Genomic DNA, 18,627 nt, shown 5'->3' with positions numbered 1-18,627 from the left:
TTAATTTTCTCATGAAATTTTAATCATTTTTGATTGGTTGCATGTCACGAAAATCATGACCTACTTTTGAGCTTAAAATTTTGTAAAACTGCTATAAAAACGTTTTCGTCAAAATATTTGTATTTTTAGCAAAATTTATACTCATTTTGATAGGTTGTATGACACTTTTTCAAAATCCCCAAAATCATGACCCAATTTTGGGCTCAAAATAAAATATGTACTCGAAAAGCATTTTGATAATCTTGAAAATGATTACTGAATTTTGAGCTAAAAAATTTTTTTTAATGCTAAAAGAACCTTTTCGTCAAAATTTTTGAATTTTTTCGAAATTTTTAACACATTTTGATAGGTTGCGTGACACTTTTTTCAAAATCCCTAAAATCATGACCCCATTTGGAGCCAAATTTTTTTTAAAATGTTCAAAAAATGTTTTCGTCGTCAGATTTGAATGTTTTGCAAAATTTTATTTTGTTTTGATTCGTGAAAATTACTATACCTAACTCAATTTTGAGCAAAACAATTCTTCAAAAATGCTCATAAAACATTTTCGTCATAATGTTTGAATTTTTTTGAAAATTTTAACGCATTTGGATATACGTCGCATGACACTTTTTCAAAATTCTTAAAATCATGACTCCCATTTTGGACTCAGAATTCTTTAAAAATCCTCAAAAAATATTTTCGTCTTGAGATTTGAATTTGTTGCGAAATTTTAACTCATTTGGATAGGTCGTAATGTCACTTCAGAATAATTCTACGACAATTAAATACCTCAACTCTTTCAGTGAAGAAACGAGAAGACTTTGTCTGCGTTGATGCTTAAATTCTACAATGAATTTCTCAGTTTAGAACGTCATTGAGTTTGAATTTTAAGAAAATCAAATTTTAATATTCCTTCGAATTATTCGTTTTGATTGAATTGAGTTTTGGTGAACTAAAATTTTGATGTGGAGAGGGGGTGGAAAACTTTCTGGCCAAATTTTGGGCCCTAAAAATATTATTACAACATTTTTTCAATTTCTTAAGTGAGTTTTCTATGTACCTACTTGCACAAATAAAACAGTAATACGTACGTGAAAATAGCGAGATAACTCGATATTACTCTACCTTTTACCATTAATGACTTTGGGAATATGCGGCAACGTTGCATGAATACAAATGGAAATACTCGAATACTGACGTATAGCGACGATCGAATAAAAAATGACTCGTTTTTTCCGATCAAATGTATTTATTACCCACTGTAAAATATCCGGAGTATGGAAATTTTACGCGTATTTTAATATAGTCTGGAGCTTTTCGAAGTCTCAGAGCAATTGTGAATATGAAAGATGAAACGATATGATACCTACTTCGCGTATATATTTTTGTACTTTTTTTTGTAATCCCTTTGCAGCCTATATTGCGAGTAATATTTTATCAAAGAGTATCCAAAAGACAGCTAGATCAAGATGAAACAAAATTTTAGGAACATAATTAGTTAATGTGCAGAGAAATTATGTATATTGTGCGAGGCGTTTTATTCTGAGCGAGCAAAAAAATGTTCCAAAATCAATATCTAAAACTACACGGAGGCTTGTACGAGCAGACTGACGCCTTTAATATTAGAATAGGCTTAATTCTCATGTGAGCTCTTTTACATCCAGCGTTAGTCATTTGATATGAAAAAATTCGCCGAGTTTTTTAAAATTCAATGTACCTACAAAACTTCAAGAATAGACCTTTTTGTTGCGAAGACGAGTGGAAAGTTTTTTCAGCGAAATGTTTGTTTGTTTTTATACGTTTTTCTAACCCAAGTTAGGCTCTTTCGTATACCTGCCTGCTGGCAAAATATTTTCGAAAAGGTTGCCCAAGTTTGATTTTATTTGTAGAAGTGGAAGTAGGTATTTTGGAAGTTGAATATAACTCGGCGGAATATTGAGTTTGGATGGAAAGTACCTACCGGTAGTACACGAGAAAAATTTGCATAAACTTAAAATTAAAAGGTTCACGTGAATTTCAAGTTTCGTCGCGTCTTAAATATCGAATTTATGTTAATTTTTTCAATTAAATTTCCACCCCAACTCTAATAACTTTTTTTTGTTGATTCCTGTTTCGTGTGTAAATGTTGAAATTATTACAAACGGGGGAAATATCGGTCCATCAGAAAAATAATAATTATAGTGAGATGAAAATTTCTTTGAAATGTTGGTTACGTTTTTCCTGTAGGAAAAAAAAGCTTCGGTAGGAAAAAAAGTTACGTCGAGTTGTATTCTTTGAGGATTTTATTTGGAATGAAATTCACGTTTTAAAAGTTACGATTTTCAAATACGCAGACAAAAGGAGCAAAGAAAACAGAGAATTGAATGGGGATTCAATCTAATACAAAGCTTGCTTTTAGTGAAAGGGGGGGGGGGTATGGATAGTTTGGAGGGTTGAGTTTATATTTCGAGAGAATTTTCATGCAAAATCCAGTAATTGTAAACACCCTCCCCTCCAAAATTATTTTTTCTTCAATTATGCCTTCTGTAAATTCTAATTGGTTTCATACCCCCCCCCCCCTCCTCCCACTCTTATCAAAAATAATTTCAATTCCAATAGAAACGTATACGCTCTTATTAGAATGGTCAAGTGTTTTGTTGTAAATTTCTTATAATTTCAGAAATAGTTGAATGTTTTCAAAAAAATGTAAATGTCTATAAAGCTTTTGTTGAAATTAGGGCCAAAAAAAGAAAGAAAAAAAAATCAAAAATAACTCGGATTTGTATAATATATTTCAACTAGGTATTCTTTTAATATTACATATTAATACACGTTGATATGCATTTGAAAAAAAAATACATGCAATTTGCACACATTAAAACGAACAAAAAAACGAAAAAAAAATGCCTCAATCGCGATCTATACATTTATACGTACGCTTAAATTAAATATTTCGTATATTTAATGAAGTAAAATACAATAAAGAATATCAGACGCGTGGTAAAACGTAGTAGACTGTTCAAAATGTATAATAATCATTCTCAGAGATAGGTAGTAGGTAGCAGGTACATTTTATAAACAGAGCATACATACTTCACGTAGGAAAGAATTGTTATTACATAAATATGTATACTTAAGACGAGAACGAGCGAACGAGTCAGAGAGATGAAAAAAAAATGTCAGAAATACTTCGCCATCCCGGTGTAATAAATTTTTCTCCCTGTAGCTCGGTTTTGTCTACTCTAAAATGATGCTTTACTTTTAAGAAGCTAAACATTGCGCGATGGTCTGCTGGGAAAAGATCTGCTCAGCGTATAGATCCTTGAGCACATCAGTGAGACGTTGCTCTGCGGACGCATTTCCCAATGCTACATCTACCGATCCTATACACAGCAAAATAGCGAGCAGTTGCGATTTCCTGTAGTCTTCTTGAAAATCAGCCCTGCTGTAGCCGAGTGTGCCTTCTACGTCGACATCGAGCTTTAAGCCAAATCCGATAAAAGCTTGCCAGTATTTATCCAGCAGGTAGTCTGTATTCTGACGTCTCAGGTCACTGGCTAATGAGCTAATGATTAACAAAGCTACGTCGTTGGTTGGTCTGCTGTACGTAACCATTTGCCAGTCTAGAATAATACAGTGACGAGTATCGCCCCTGAAGAGTAAATTGTTGCACCAGAAATCGGTATGAGTGAGTAAGGCTACCGGACCTTTGGGTGAGAGTAAGGCTGAGATGACGTTCTTCATCTCTTGTCCTATGTTCGTGATGCTCTTGAGGATATCCGACATGCTGGGTTTCTTGTCGAGGAAAGCGGCCAGTTGTGGGAGTCCGCGATCTAATAGCATTTGATACGAATCGGTCGCTTTGTCGGTTTGGAATAAGAACGGGTAGAGTTCGTTGAGGTTTCGATTTTTACGTATTCTCATGGCTAAAGATAACGCGTGCATTTTGGCTATAGCCTCCAAAGCCAGGGTGGCTTGTTCGAGTGAAAGACCTTGAGAGAAATCAGGACTGTGGTAATCGTGCGACTTTAGATCCTCGAGGATTAGTATGGTCTCGACAGACGTGTCCAAGTCGTCGTCGCCGATCGGGTAGTAACACTTTGGTATGGGCAGTTGCTTCTCTGGAGATTGATCTGGTAAACAGTCTTGCAGGAAGTCGGCCATGTCTAGTACTACCTGTTAGGAGCAAAGACATAAGAAAAACAGAAAGAATTAGTATATTTTTAGACGAATTATATTCTACAATAATGCATGAAGTACCAGAAGTACAAGTAATACAGGCACAGGCGCAGGCAGGCACCGCTATAATGATAACTGTTATTTTGTCGGCGTCGATGGCCGAAAGAGACCGGGACAGAGGAGGGTATCAAAGAGTGAGTAATTACGATGACGGTGACGTGATGAACTCTCGCGGTGTTGTTACAGTATCATTACTGGAAAGAAAGAGAGATACAGATATGGTGGAAGTAGCAGGGACGATGGCGCAGATCCGGATGCTGATGTGAATAAAAATACTAGGTACATAATGCGATTGTAGGAGGTTGGATGATTTCAAATGACCAAGCGTGGTGTAGGGTAATTTGGTATTTTTTTCATCATTTTTCATCAGTTTGGTTGAATCGTCCGAGAAAAGCTTTGTCAGTTTGTCGCTTGTGCCCAGATACCTATTTAAGTTCATTTTGAAGATTCAAAAGCATTTGAACTGTGTCATGGTAGCAGAGCGTGGTTTTGAAAAGAACCCCAAAAAAAAAACAAAAACACTGTGTATATACACCAAAGTCGTTTGTTCGTGGAGAAAAATTCAAAAGAGATATGTTTTATCATGGTAGCAGAGCGTGGTTTCAAGAAAACCAAAAAAGGGCCCCTTCATACTACAGCGATATGTTGATGGAGAAGAAGGGTAAATAGATGTGCTATACCACACTGATTCAGAACAGTCTCTAGCAACCAAGACCTTAAAAGAGAAATTGATCATGGTAGCAGAGCGTGGTTTTGAGAGATGGCAAAAAAGTCCTAAACAAACTGTAGTTATCTGTTAATGAAGAGATGCTGAGAATTGAATTTGAAACTGGTTGAAAATTATTTCATGTTCACAAAAAATTCTGTTGTTTTGATTTCTTGAAAAAAGACGCAGAGATATCGTTACCTTAATGCCAAATCCGAGTATGTCCATACAAAAAAAGGACGATTTTACGCATCACTGATAAGGCTCGGATATGCTCGGAAGGGTTCGTTGAGTTCTGATTGAACATCGGTCAACTTCGTGCATCTTCGGTGGTGCATTTTAACTGTACTCCGATGCAAATTTTTCAATTCAGGGCTTCCCAGAGCCTTATCAGTGACGCAAAACGACGATGTTTTTTTGGATGGACATACTCAGATTTGGCATTAAGGTAACGATATGTACATATAAAAAATAAAAATACCGGTATATATACAGATTACAGATTGGTAATTTTTATTCTGAAATGTGAATTTGATGTTCAATTTTTGTATTTTCTGCCCCCTCCCCTCGTCTCTCCCAAAAACCTACCAATTTGCATAAAATAATTTTGTATGTATTGTACTTATACCTATGTACTTGCACATTTTACATTTTTTGTGAAAGGCTTTCGGTTTCTGTTTTCATTTGCATTTTTCTAACAAGATTTTATACGTGAACCTGAAACTAAAATGATTTGAATCTATCTCAGTTTCAGTTTTGGACTTTTGGGTCAAGAGAAATATTGAATTAGGGTTTCATTTCAGCTATTCAAGGCTGAAACCAAAATGATTTGAATCAGTTTTGGTTCCAGTTTTGGGTTAAGAGCAATATTAAATTTGAGGTTTGATGGTTTTATTTCAGTTTTGGAGTTTGTCAAACTGTAGTTGGTCGGGTTTAGGTTCATTTTGGGTTGTAATATGAATCAAGTTTCAAGCAGTTTTGATTTCAACTTTCGCGCTTGTTTTGGATCAACATCCTTGGTTCTTCTTCTTATCCTTGACCAACTATATAAAGCATGAAGCACTTGACTAGGAGTAGTTGAAATGTTCCATGGTAGCAGAGCATGGCTTTGAAAGGGAAATTATCTGTGTTCTGTTTCAAGACTCGAGACAGGAAGCTTGAATTGTTAGAAAATGCCATGTATGGTAGCAGAGCATGGCTTTGAGAGGGGAATTATCTGTGTTTTGTGTCACGACTCGAGACAAGAAGCTTGAATGGTTAGAAAATGCTATGTATGGTAGCAGAGCATGACTTTTTTTCAGCAAAATTCTGGTATGCACCAAAATCCTCTGTTTCAGGAGATGTAGTACTTGGCTAGAAATAGTTCAAACGTTTCATGATAGTAGACTAGTAGAGCATGGTTTTTAGAGGACAATTATCTATTCTTATACAATTGAATAATTGGAAATAGCTCTACATGGTAGCAGAGCATGGATTTTTCTATCTTTGAAATATCAGTGATTAATTTTTTCATGTACGGGGCCAGGTAATTTAAATTTTGATGGCTCTCCTCAAATGATACAAATAAATTTTCGCCGTTTTTTTTTTTTTTTTTTTTTGATGAATTGTGAACTAGAATATAAGGTACAGTTGCTGAATTTTGAAATTATGAGTGAAATTGCATATCTGCAATCAAGAAAATTTTGAGGAAAAATCCGCAGCTCTGCTACCATTTAACATTTTGAGTACTCCTCGTTGATTTCGATTAACAAATACACCTATACGGAGCCTTTTCTGTTTCCCTCAGCTAATTCCACTAACTGCAGTGCAATTTTACAATCGACCCTTTGTAAAGAGAGCGAAAGTTGATGTTTAATTTGAGAGCTTGAACTTAGGGTAAGCAATATTATGCATCACCATCAAACAACTGCGACTCGCGTCTCTGATTTCAACGCTTGGCTGACATGGCACGCCTTTGACGTGTTTATTTATTATCTCTCCCCTTGCCCCTTTTTCGAAACTAACCCTTCGTGAATCTGGCTGGTCAAGTGTTGGCGAATTGTTATTACTGTATGTTAAATAGGAGACGTGAAGTCACGCAGAGAGTAGAGATTCTAAAACACCTGAGGAATAGGTAATTAGCTGTTGGAACGATATGCTGATTCAGTTCACCTCCCTTCCCTTCGTAATCCTGTAACGTTTACTTGAATTAATTTTAACTCGTTGGTATATTATACTACGAATGCGAATACCTGTGAAAATATACTGATTCTATGAATATGAAAAGTGAGGCGAAGAGGAAAACGATTCGTTGTGCCAGGCGGCGGCGAGCTCTGTACACACGTCAATGTATATGTAATCAAATCGAATCGAAGCCGAATGTTATTCACAAATTAGTTATGGCCGGAAAAGTTGCATACGTATGATAGAGACAGGCAGTTGAGAGGACGAAAGGGGGACATTTTTCTTGTTCGATTAACAACTATAACCATACACAGAGGCGTATTAAACGGAAATGTCGGCCTGCTATTGAAATTGTTCAAAAGGATGATAAAACGTTGGTGAAGGAAGACCTTCGATTACCTTGTATACAAGTCGAACGTGTGCTCGTTTCATTTTCTCGGTTTAAATTTTCGTAAACGTGTTAGGTGTTTGGAAAAAATAACGAAATGAAAAAAACCTCCGAAGCAAAATGTCCCCTCGATTATGAAGGATTATACCGACGACGACGTCCTTTTTCACCTTTTTTTTTTTTGCTTTTGCTTTCGGTTTCGGTAACTAGGTGTACATAAGGTATGGAAATATTGGCCGACTCGTGGCAAAGGTATTAAGATTTCTTTTCACTTTATATTTTCGTGTGTTTAAGATGCGAGTAAACAAGCTGATAATACCGAAAGGATCAGCTAGAATGTTGAGTGTAATTTGCCTATCCCCAGGCTGCGTTTTCTCTTTTTCGTAATATTATTGCTCGGTGTACGATTCGTTTTTTTTTCGCTTTTTTGTAAAATATTTCCCAAAGGAAATTGCTGCGGATTCGTTGTAGGTTGTTTGTACGTATATTTCAGAAGCGGATTATTTCTGATGTTTTAGGCCTCGCCGAAAGTAAAAAGCGTGTGTGGTACGCTCGCGATTGTGGTCTTTTGTAAATCAACCCAGTCCCCGAAGTATAAAGTCGTACTGATGTGGTTGCTGCGTGTACTGTTACCAAATTCGAGCACCATGCTAAATGTGTTTCGTATATCTGTGCGACAAATGTTATGCTATTTACTATAGAGAGATACGAGTACTACGTAGAAGTTTTCGGGTGTTTTTTGATGCGGCGACGACGACGACAACGGTGGCATGAGTTTGAAGTCCCGAGGGAGTAAATAGCTGAGCTTCGATAAAGACCAGATGTATCGAAAGCGATATTCTGATGGTTTGGATAAAGTTGGTTGATGGGAGGGGGAGGGGTTGTAATTTGATTAGGCTACAGTGAAGTTTTCCAAGGGATAGGGGAGTTATGAACACTGATTGGATTATTCAATTTGAAAACTTACTAAATGGATCAAAAGGATTTGTGTTTTTTAATTACTAGGCTGATTTTTTCAAGAGGGGCCTTGAAATTGACGTTACACGATGTTTAAAATCTTAGGATTTATTTTCTCGTGAGGTAAACATCGTTAGAGATTTTTCGTAAAACTCATCGAGACTGCAGACAGTGTGAGGAATATCTCAATTGTCTTTTTGTGAGGGATTATTTTCTGAACACTGATGAGTAAGATTGTGAAATTATCAAGAAAATCGATAACTATCGATAATCGAAAATCTCACTACCGAATAAAAATTTTATTAGTTCTTTTTCGATCAACAGTCTTTAGCTAAATGCAAAGTTTGCTCAGGTTCAAAATTTCAATTTTTCCAAAGAACAGCAAACTTGAACACTTCAAAAGTGGATTGTTTTTCCTTCAAAAATTTGAAAAATTTGAAATTGAAACATTTTTTTGTGCTCTCTGTTTCCTCCTCCCCCCCCAAAAAAAATCGAAAAGTATAGATAATAATCAATAATTGTTCCATTTAATTTGGAGAATTTCACCTAATGACCCGAGTTGAAGATTTTCAATTTTTTTGCCCCTTGCACTTCTCTTCAAATCCGTCTACAGTCTGCCCAAAATCGTTGAGAAGATTAGATGGAAATGAAGAAATGACAATCCTAAAATTTAAGAAACTTGAACATTTTTATTTGAAATTTTCTCTCCATCTTCAAGTAATTTTACTTGACAAAAATTGAGCGATAATTTTTCAAGTGTGACTCTGTTGGAAAAATTCAAACAAAAATTCAATTTTGTGAAGTTCCTTTTGAAAATTTGGCTCAGCTCAAAATTGAAGTTTGATTTCGGTGAGTTTTACGAGGAAATTTTGGATGTCTAATTTTCAAAATTTTATAATTTTCGTTTTCTTATCAGTCATTTCTTTGGAACGTCGTTTTTTGAAATAATTGAATCCAATTGATGGTAAATTTGTGTCTCGAAATGTGAAAATCTGGCTTGGAGGAAAAAGAAATTCAAGTGATGAGAATTCCTTTGGTTCTATTCTGTGACCAAAAAAATTCTTAATGGACCCATCTGTATGTAAAGGCTTATTTTTTGAACATTTTTCTTCCATTTGTGTGTTGAAAGAAACCGTGAAAAATGTTCAAATTACAATTTTGAATGCTCTGATGAACTCCCACTACAAAAAAAAATCATCTAAAATAATAAACCTATGTTGAAAACTAAATCTATGTTGCTTTTTCGAATATAATCTGATTGTTATCTGTGTGAACTTACACCCTATAGTGATTCATTACAGAGTGTTTCAAGTATTTTTTTCTCTTCTTACTTTCTTACTCATAGACCAATGTTCAAAATTCATTTAAAAAATGATTCAATCTTGAAAAAAAAAAGCTTTCATCATAACGAAGGGAAAATCTTTTCAAACGGTTCAAATCGAATTGATTTTAAATATTATCGAATGAAAAATTGGGCAATGGTGAAAGCTTACGTAGATGAGGTACTTTTCCATGATCGAGGTTAGAAATTTGATGTCAATTTGATTACCTAAATTGATAATCCTGCGTAAATGTAGCGATGTAAAATGAGAAATAACGAATTAAAAGTTCTTCTCGACCTTTATAGTGCTTAATTGCACTGTCTATTATGCCCCCCCCCAGCTCGCTCCATCAACATTAAATTTGTCGATTCGAAGTTCCCTGACCTGTAACGAATTAATGATCATCTCGCATCTCCTCTTCGCTCCTCCTGAGACGAATCAAATATAACGTGCATCCATTTATCTCATATTTCTGCTCTTTAATGACGATCGTGTTCATGCCTCTGGTTCATCTGCGATTTCAAATCCCCGTTAGTATCTCTCTATGGCGAATTTTTTCGAGAAAAATGCGATAAAATTTCAGAATTATCGGTTATCTTGTGTGTATTTTTTCATCTGGTATTTTTTTTTTGTCTCCAATTCAGTGAGATAAATATTGGACGTTTTATTGCGGAAATGATAAACAGAATTGGAATGTTATTTGTACTGTTTTTCCATTACGAAATAGAGCGTAAAAGTTGGTCGTCTCATTGTAATGATTTGAAATTCTACATGTACTCGTACGTGTTATTATGTTTACCGAAGTTTCGAGTACGCGAGATTATGAGGGAGGAATGAGAAGCCAGAGAGGGGTAAGGTTAGAGAAGTTGGTAAATATTTTCAGCATTCGGAGCGGCCAAAGTACAAACGTTAGATTTATGACATAATTAAAGGGAACTATTAACATGGTAGGGTGGTTATGCTTGCAAAGAAGGAGATAAATGAGAGAGAAGTGTGTAATTTTTGAAATATTTGGAATACTTTTTGGTATGATAAATTAGATGACTCGATTGGAAATTTTGCTTAGTGAAGGGAGAGAGGGAGGGAGGGGATTCGAACGAAATGAAATTTCACGAGAAAAAAAACACACCACACACACATCTTAGACTATTGCGTATACGTATACGATTTATATACCTTAGTATAGAATTTAATTTCGCGTAAATCGAACTGAGCCTCTTTGACGAACAACCTGGCAAACGGATCTTGAGGTAATTGCTTGACAATAAGTTCGACATTACGATCGGTATTTTCTCTAGGTATCCGATAGGTCAACTTGAGCGCATAAATATCGCTCAGGGCTGTGTCAGCTGCTTCGAAATCCTCTTCGAGAGTAAATTCGCTTAGTTTTATTTGTTCGTTATCTTCGAGAAGGCCTTTGAACTTGTGATACTTTGAGATGAATGTGGCGGCTAAATGCTCATCCAGGATCGGTGCACGTTCAGAAGTTAACACATCGGACGGATCGGGAGTTCCGGTCGTACGGTCTAGATCACTGTCCGTATCGTCGGACATTTTTATTTTTTTGGTGTTTTTTTTTACGTACTTTCGAATGATACAAATTTAGCTACTTGGTTGAGATTAAAGATTATAAAATGATTTCGCGAGTTGGAAAAGTTTACGACGCGGATACGCGAGCGAAAATAATTACACTACAGGAACGAAGCTCCGCCGGCGATCGGGTTAACGACTGTATTGTTATAGCGTATCGCAGCATCGTAGAGCATCTCTTTCACTCTCTTTAGCTGGCAGAAGTATCGAGCCAGTGTTGCCATCTAGACCGGCTATTAACTCGTCTGGTCTGATTGTCTGCTGTGTAGCGATAAGTCGATCCGAGTTGGAATATAATTTTCCTAACGAGGTATGACGTTGAAATTGCATCGACGATGTTTGGATATTGGGATTATATCGGTTTGATGTGAGATTTTCTCACGGATTTGTGGCTATAGGAAGAGAGTTGCTTTGAGAGGATGATTGTTTGGTGGAAATTTTTGGAAAAAATAATTTTGATTTTTTTTTTTATTATGATTCAGTAGCTCGACTCCTCATTTATCTGGCGAAGGAAAATATTCATTGAGTCCTTCAGATTTTTAAATTAATGTGTTGAAATATTTCTTGGTGGGGAATTGAGTCTTTTGCGTGAAATTTAGGACTCGAATGATTGTGAAAAAGAGGAGGGGCTGTCTTCAGCGGAGTTTTTTCACCAGATTTTCTTCGTTGATGGAAGTAGAATAAATTCATCTTAAATAGCAAATTCAAAAATTCTTCACAAATCATTAAATTTGAAGCTTTTCTCATTTTTTGATTAAAATTATCAAAGACCAACAAAAAAAATTTGTTCGTTTGTTCGCTTTTTTCCTCCATTGAACTTTATTTCGAATAATTACCTATGTGAACTTTCAACTCAACAGTCCTGCTGGAAATATATTTTTTTTCATTTTTCAGAATTTTGATTTTATTTCATTTTCTCTAATTTTGTTCAAAAACAGAAAAATTTTCATCAGAGAAATTTCGGATTTGAATTAATTTTGGCTCATTTTCTCTCCTCCTCTCTAAATTGAAACATTTGAAGAATTCCAATTACATATCAAAGGCTACTCAACAAAAATTTGTTTGCTTGAAAAATTGTATTTCGAATAATTATGTAAACTTTCAACTTGACAGTCCTGCTGGAAATATTTTGTTCACTTTTAAATTAAATTTTGAAATTTTTCTTTGATTTTTTTCATTTTTCAAAATTTTGATGTTATTTCATTTTGTTGTTTTATTAAAAAACAGGAAAATTTTCATCAGAGGAATTTTGGATTTCGAATTAATTTTGGCTCATTTTCTCTCCTCCTCTCAAAATTGAAACACATGAAGAAGTCTTGATAAAAATATAGTTTTTTGGTCACAATGACCAAAAAAGGTTGATTTTTGCCAAAATTGTCGAGAAGTCTGATTCGTTTTTGTGAAAATTGCAAAAAAAAGTGCAGCTTTGTTGTCTAAACTACAAAAAAGCCTCACTTTTTTCCAATTTTCCAACTCAAATTTTGAAATTTCCTATTGATTTTTTTCTCTTTCGGAGTTTTGACTTTTCATTTTTTCCAACTCTTTTTGAAAATGGAAAAATGTTGACGAGAGGACTTTTGGACTTGAATAACTTTCTCCTTTCGAAATTGCACCATTTGAAGAAAATCCTTCTTAAAGTTCTGCTTTGGCAAAAATACTAAAAAAAGACCATTTTTTTAAAAATTGTCAAAAAAGTGAAATTAAAAAAATCAAATTGCAGAAAAATCCTGCTTTGTTGTCAAAATAATTAAGTATAAAAAAAAATCAGTTTTTTCCTTTCTTACAGTAAAACTTTGAAATTTTTCATTCATTCTCTTTTGTAGCTCTCTTTGTATAGAAGAATTTTGACTTGAAAATTGAAAAAATTCGGACTTCGATCAATTTTGACCCCCTCCCCCTCCCCCCCATTACCCCCCCCCCCCCTCGTCCGGGAAATTATCCCATTAGAGTCCTGCTTCCGCTTGTTGCCTATCTAAATATTTTTGAAAAATTGTCTCTTAAAAAAAAAATGAAAAAATGAATAAAATTTCAAACTATCGAACGAAAAAAATAGATTTTGATGTGTTTGATTCTAGCAAAGCTCGCTGGACCTACAGATGTCGATTGTGAATAAAAATCTATTCCTTTGGCAATTCTTCGATTTTTTGAAAAAATCAATGTCTAAGAAATCAGTCCCAATAAAATCCAATTTAACGTAAAAACTATCAATTTTGGTTTCAATTTTTTCTTTTTTCTTCTTCTTTTCACAATTATGTGTTATTTTGATGATTTTTCCTTATCACGTCCAACAAATTTTACGTATTTTTGGCTAATTTTTTAAAACTTTTTGTCCTGAGTTGTAATTTTAAAAAATCGAAGTAATCAGCTCTCGTAAAAATAAAATCGATTATTGAAACATCGTTTTTTGAAGACGATTTTTCTGATTTTGGACAAAATCAATTCTAAGTCGACATCATTATTTCTTGATCCTAAAATCAAAACTGAGCTCCCCTGGGATCTAAGATTTTTTTTTTAATGCTCTGTTTAGCATCGATACTATTGTCAAAATACAAAACCAATCATCTTCAGTCGTCATTGAAACCAAAATGAAAATTTTTCTCCTCTTTTGATAATTTATGTGCATTTTTCAAACGAGTAAATCGATTTTTTTGTGATAATTCAAGGACAAGTTCTCGAGTTGAATTAAAGAAATGGAAAATTCTCGTGAATTTTGGGCTCGAATCGTCAATTTAGTTGAAACCTTTTGCAATAGAACTTGATTGTTTCGTTGCCATTCGTTCAGTGTTCATGAAATTTGAGTTCATTATTTGAAAGCCTGTGCTTTGTGAAAAAAAACTTGTCGAATTTTTTAACGAAATACCTTTGTAAGTAATCCGAGCACCTTGTACGGTTTTTCGTTCTCTTCTCATTTCGTCTTCTATACGTTTTCATTTGAAAAAGTGGAAAACTGTAGGTGGCTATTTTCGAAATTTCTCGTAAAAAGATGGCTATAAATTGGATAGAAGTGATGCACAAATACACCTGCGTGGGATTTTTCTTTTCTAATGAACATTTTCGCCCAATTTCGAGACCATAAAAGTGGAATTGAAAGACGCAGAAAAGCTAAGAAGAGAACAATGCCATTGTAAGATTTCTTCCATTTGTAAATTTGTAGGTCAAGTTGATTTCATTTTTAAAACTCGAGCTTTTTTTCTGACATGACGTACATTTTTGCAACCCTTAAAATGAATAAACCGAAACGTTGATGATTATAGCGTTCTTCTTTTCGATGTAATTCTTTACTCTCTAATTCGACTATCATCTCTGCAGCGTTTCTCGAATCACATAGTTCATTTTTACGTATTTTATCTCGCCAAACCCACGCATTCGAGTGTATTTCGCCGTATAAAACGAGTAAGTATCTCGAGCATGTGACGAATGAATAGAAGACTAATTTGCTTATTGTTGGTTTTCGGATGCTGTTCTGACAGAAACATGTATCTAATGGAGAGAAGAGAGATAGAGACAAATATAAGAAACCACGAGATGAAAGCAAAGGGATCGAATAAGGATTGAAAGACGTGAACGAAGATAATGGATCGAATTATAGAGCTAGCTAATCAGATATATTTACAATAAAGCTGCTAGTTACCATTGACAGAAAAAAAAGAAAACGGAAAAGAGAAGATTATTAAAGACGATTACGCGATATTTCGTTTCTGTACGAGAAAAAGTGGTCTAGGTTTGGATCAGCTGGAGAATAGAAAACCCCTGAAGGGAGAAAATACCTGGTAAAGCTGGTAACACTGATAAACAATACGCAAGTACATGGCATAGAAGAGATGGTGAAGCATTACGAGGCGCATACGAGTTCGCGTTTTTTCGTGGTCTGGCTAATCGATAAATTGATATAGAAGACGAAGGGTGAAGAAAGAAGGTGCCGGTGAAAAAGGCTGGAGAAAGAATAGATGAGCTTTTACGTACGTAGTCTAACTCGTATATGTACGAAGATGGCGAGAGAATCTCTTGGGGGACGTTTTTTGATTGAAGAAATAGACCAGTGGAAGGGTGCGAGGTGAAAGTGCACAAAAGTATGAATAGGTTCGGTATGTGCTGGTATAATAAAGACCAGAGAGGTTGTAAATTATTAAAATATTAGTGTATGGTATGATGGTTAGGGGGAAAAAATCATGATATCGGGTCGTCTTTCTATGAAAGATTAACTATCTCCGGTCTGCAGAGTGTCACTGTTGTTGATCCCATTTCCGTAGCTTGACGTCAACGTTGGCATTGAGATGCACTTTTATGTGTATATGCTAATTCGTCGCTTCGTAATATTCCAACCATCGAAGACTTCCAAGTCGAATCTCGTAGAACTAGTGGAAAAGATTTTCCGGACCATGGAATTTCGACGAAAAGTAGTAGGTGGTATGTGAACGACCGAGTCGACTTAGGCGTCCATGTTACGTTCGAATGAGTTTCTTTTCCTGCGTTTAGGTAGTTCGATATTTTCATAGGTCTAGTGTACATTAAGTTAAAGCCCCCGGAAAAGAGTTGGAAGAGCGATTATGGTACGTCGAGTTGGTGAGACTGTGAGAGATGTATGTGTATGTACGAGTATCGTAGAGAGTCTTGAACTTGAACATGGTATGCGGTTTGCTGCATGGAGAAAAGTCACGAAGTGAAAACGAGGTTTTGATTCGAACCTGTATATGGAAAGAAAAATGCAATTGTGGAATGTGAATGAGAGTGAGAGAGAGAGGTGGCACCGAGAGAACACGAATAGGCGGTCAAGTTCAAAAAAATAACAGATGTGGAGGTGGATATGGTGCGCATGATACGCGTGAAACAATGATGCAATAATTTGATAGACCCTTGAGGGAATTTTGATGCGAGTGTCGACTGTCGATCGTAATCGATGGAGTTTTGAGAGATTTTTGAAATACTTGGCGGATGTTTACGTATGTGGGTTATTTATTAGCAGAGTTATTATGGATACTGTCGTGTGGTGAAATATGCGTCGAGATGGGGGGATTTACCTTGATAGGTAATTTGTATGGATTCGAGTTGACTAATTTAAATTTGTAATAGATTTTCTAGTTTGTGGGGAAATTGGTCTGGAAGTTTTTATTAATTTTTGTCAAAGAGTGAGAGATTACAAACTTGTGAAAGTTTATTAATTACACGTTGGATTTTAAAGTTTTGAAAATTGATTGGTTTATACGTGTCTAATTATGTACGTGGTCTTATAATATTTTCGATATTTTGTTGGAGAGCTTATTGCTTCTTGAGAAGGTGAACGTTTATTTTTTAGTTCATCTTGAGTGAGCATGCCCAATTGCAAAATTTAGAGCAATTTGAATTTTTGTAATTTCCAAAAAAATGTGCCAAAAAATTCGAAAGTGCGGTTACCTAATTGGCAGAAAAATTCTCGGACTGAATTACAAAAAAATTGAGCACAGATCCCAAAAATACTCCATTGAACCTAATTTCAGGTGTTGAATTTTATTTAGCGAATTTTGACGAGAATTTTATGTGGTCCAGTTTTCATAAAAAAAATCAAAATTTTCAAAAATTAAGGCTGGAAGCTGAAATTTGGTCTACGTATTATATGTACAATAGGGCAGATTGCGAAAAAAGTCGACGGATTTTGGCCAATTTCAGCAGAGCTTTCAATTTATGAGTTGAAAGTTACTCAGAAAAAATGTTGACCCTCAAGGCATCCCTGGAGACGATATATGGGATCTCAAAGAGGGGGCATTTTCAAACTGGGGAGATAAATATTTTGGAACATAGTGATGCCAATTTGTAGTCGTTATTGCCATTTTAAAAAAATAAAATTTCATGTTTTTGGCTATTTTTCTCGATTTCTTGAAAGTGGCAATGATGACAAAAAAATTAACACCACTGCGTTCCAAAATGTTTTTCCAATTTCATAAATGACCTCTTTCGATGTTTTGGCTGAATTAATGCGAAATATTTACGAAAAAAAAATTTTCAAAACACACATTTATCCAAAAATAAACGATTTGCACATTTTTAACCGGTCAGTGGAACCCTAAAAAGTGGCCTTGGATTTTGACTGCAACAGCATAAATCGATGCAGAATCTCAAACACTTTCATTTATGACTGGGTCATTTTTCCCAAAACAGAGTAGGAGCTAGAGCGAAAAAACCACGATTTTTTTCGAAAATTCTCACTTTTTGAGACCCCATATCTCCCCTTCAGGAGCACCTTGGGAGCTAACATTTTTTGTGGGGAACTTTCAACTCAAAATGAAGGTCTTTGCTAAATTTGGTCAAAATCCGCCGACTTTTTTTTTGGGCGATCCACTCTAATGTCCTATTTTTGATCTCTAGAATTGATTGGTGGTGGTTTTGAGCTGTTCTGAAGCCTTTAGCAGATTTTTAGATTTTTTAGTATTGAAAAAGTTGTCATAAAAAACGCCCAAAATGAAATTCAGCATATTTTCAACGTTCAAAAATCCGAAAACGTGTTAAAGGCTTCAGAAGAGCTTGAAACCATGAATTGAATTCCAGATTTTTCCTCAATTTTTTCAAATTTTGATTTTTCTGTGAATTATTAGGTATTTGAATTTTTGAAAATTTGCTGAAAATTCAAAAAAGAAATCCATATTGTTAGATGCTTTTTTTATTTTATTTTGGTGGATCCAAAAAAATTTCTGATGGCTGAGATACTTCATTTGTTTGGAAGGGAAGGGGAAGTGATGGCGTTGGCTATAAATAGAAGTTTTCTTACATTAAAAAATACACATTCCCTGAATTTTTCTCAAGATGATTTTCTATGGAAGCTGGAGGAACTATATAATAGAATGATACTCGTTTAGTACATTTGAACTCTTCAGAGCTTGACTGGTTACGTGAAAGGTCTTTTTGAAATGAGCTTTTTCTGAAAAAAATTACTGTAAATGAGAGGCGTTTCGCGATATGGGTCCTTGTGGTGATTCGATGTTTGTTTTTTTTTATTGGCAATTCCGACTTACTTTTTCACGAGAAATCGAATGGTGCAATCAGATTTCGCCTATCTCATCAACTTCTCGTTTAAAAATTACTTGAACATGAATACTCAAAAACTCACATTTTTGGGAAATCGAAAAACAAAGTTTTTGTTTGTTTTTGATTTTTTTTTTTTTTAAAAAAAAGTCGATGGAAAAATTATTTTATTGTTGTTACCTATGTAAAATTTCATGGCGAATCCGAATTTCTTGGTACTTTTTTGCGGGGTAGTCTGTAACGTTGTGTAAATTCGCCTTTTCACCACAAGGTCCCTTTTTTAAATCACGGATATCAGGCGATGATGA

The 18,627-nt window shown here is 35.0% G+C and overlaps 2 protein-coding genes across 4 annotated transcripts in view; one reads left to right on the top strand and one right to left on the bottom strand.

Annotated features, from left to right (window-relative positions):
* The window catches only part of LOC135841412 (E3 ubiquitin-protein ligase RNF19A-like), a 142,317-nt gene that overhangs the window by 110,540 nt on the left and 13,150 nt on the right, over positions 1–18,627 (top strand). The gene's annotated exons all lie outside the window — the stretch shown is intronic.
* Positions 2,732–11,494, bottom strand: LOC135839299 (uncharacterized). Its single transcript, XM_065355276.1, has 2 exons — positions 10,913–11,494; positions 2,732–4,137 (listed from the first exon to the last, which is right to left on the bottom strand). The coding sequence occupies exons 1-2, from the start codon at positions 11,288–11,290 to the stop codon at positions 3,223–3,225; spliced, it is 1,293 nt and encodes a 430-aa protein (XP_065211348.1). The 5' UTR covers positions 11,291–11,494; the 3' UTR covers positions 2,732–3,222.

The sequence above is a fragment of the Planococcus citri genome, chromosome 3 (genome assembly GCF_950023065.1).
Source record: "Planococcus citri chromosome 3, ihPlaCitr1.1, whole genome shotgun sequence".
NCBI lineage: Eukaryota > Metazoa > Arthropoda > Insecta > Hemiptera > Pseudococcidae > Planococcus > Planococcus citri.
The sequence above is the reverse complement of the archived record's forward strand: the minus strand, read 5'-3'. Positions and strand labels throughout refer to the sequence as shown.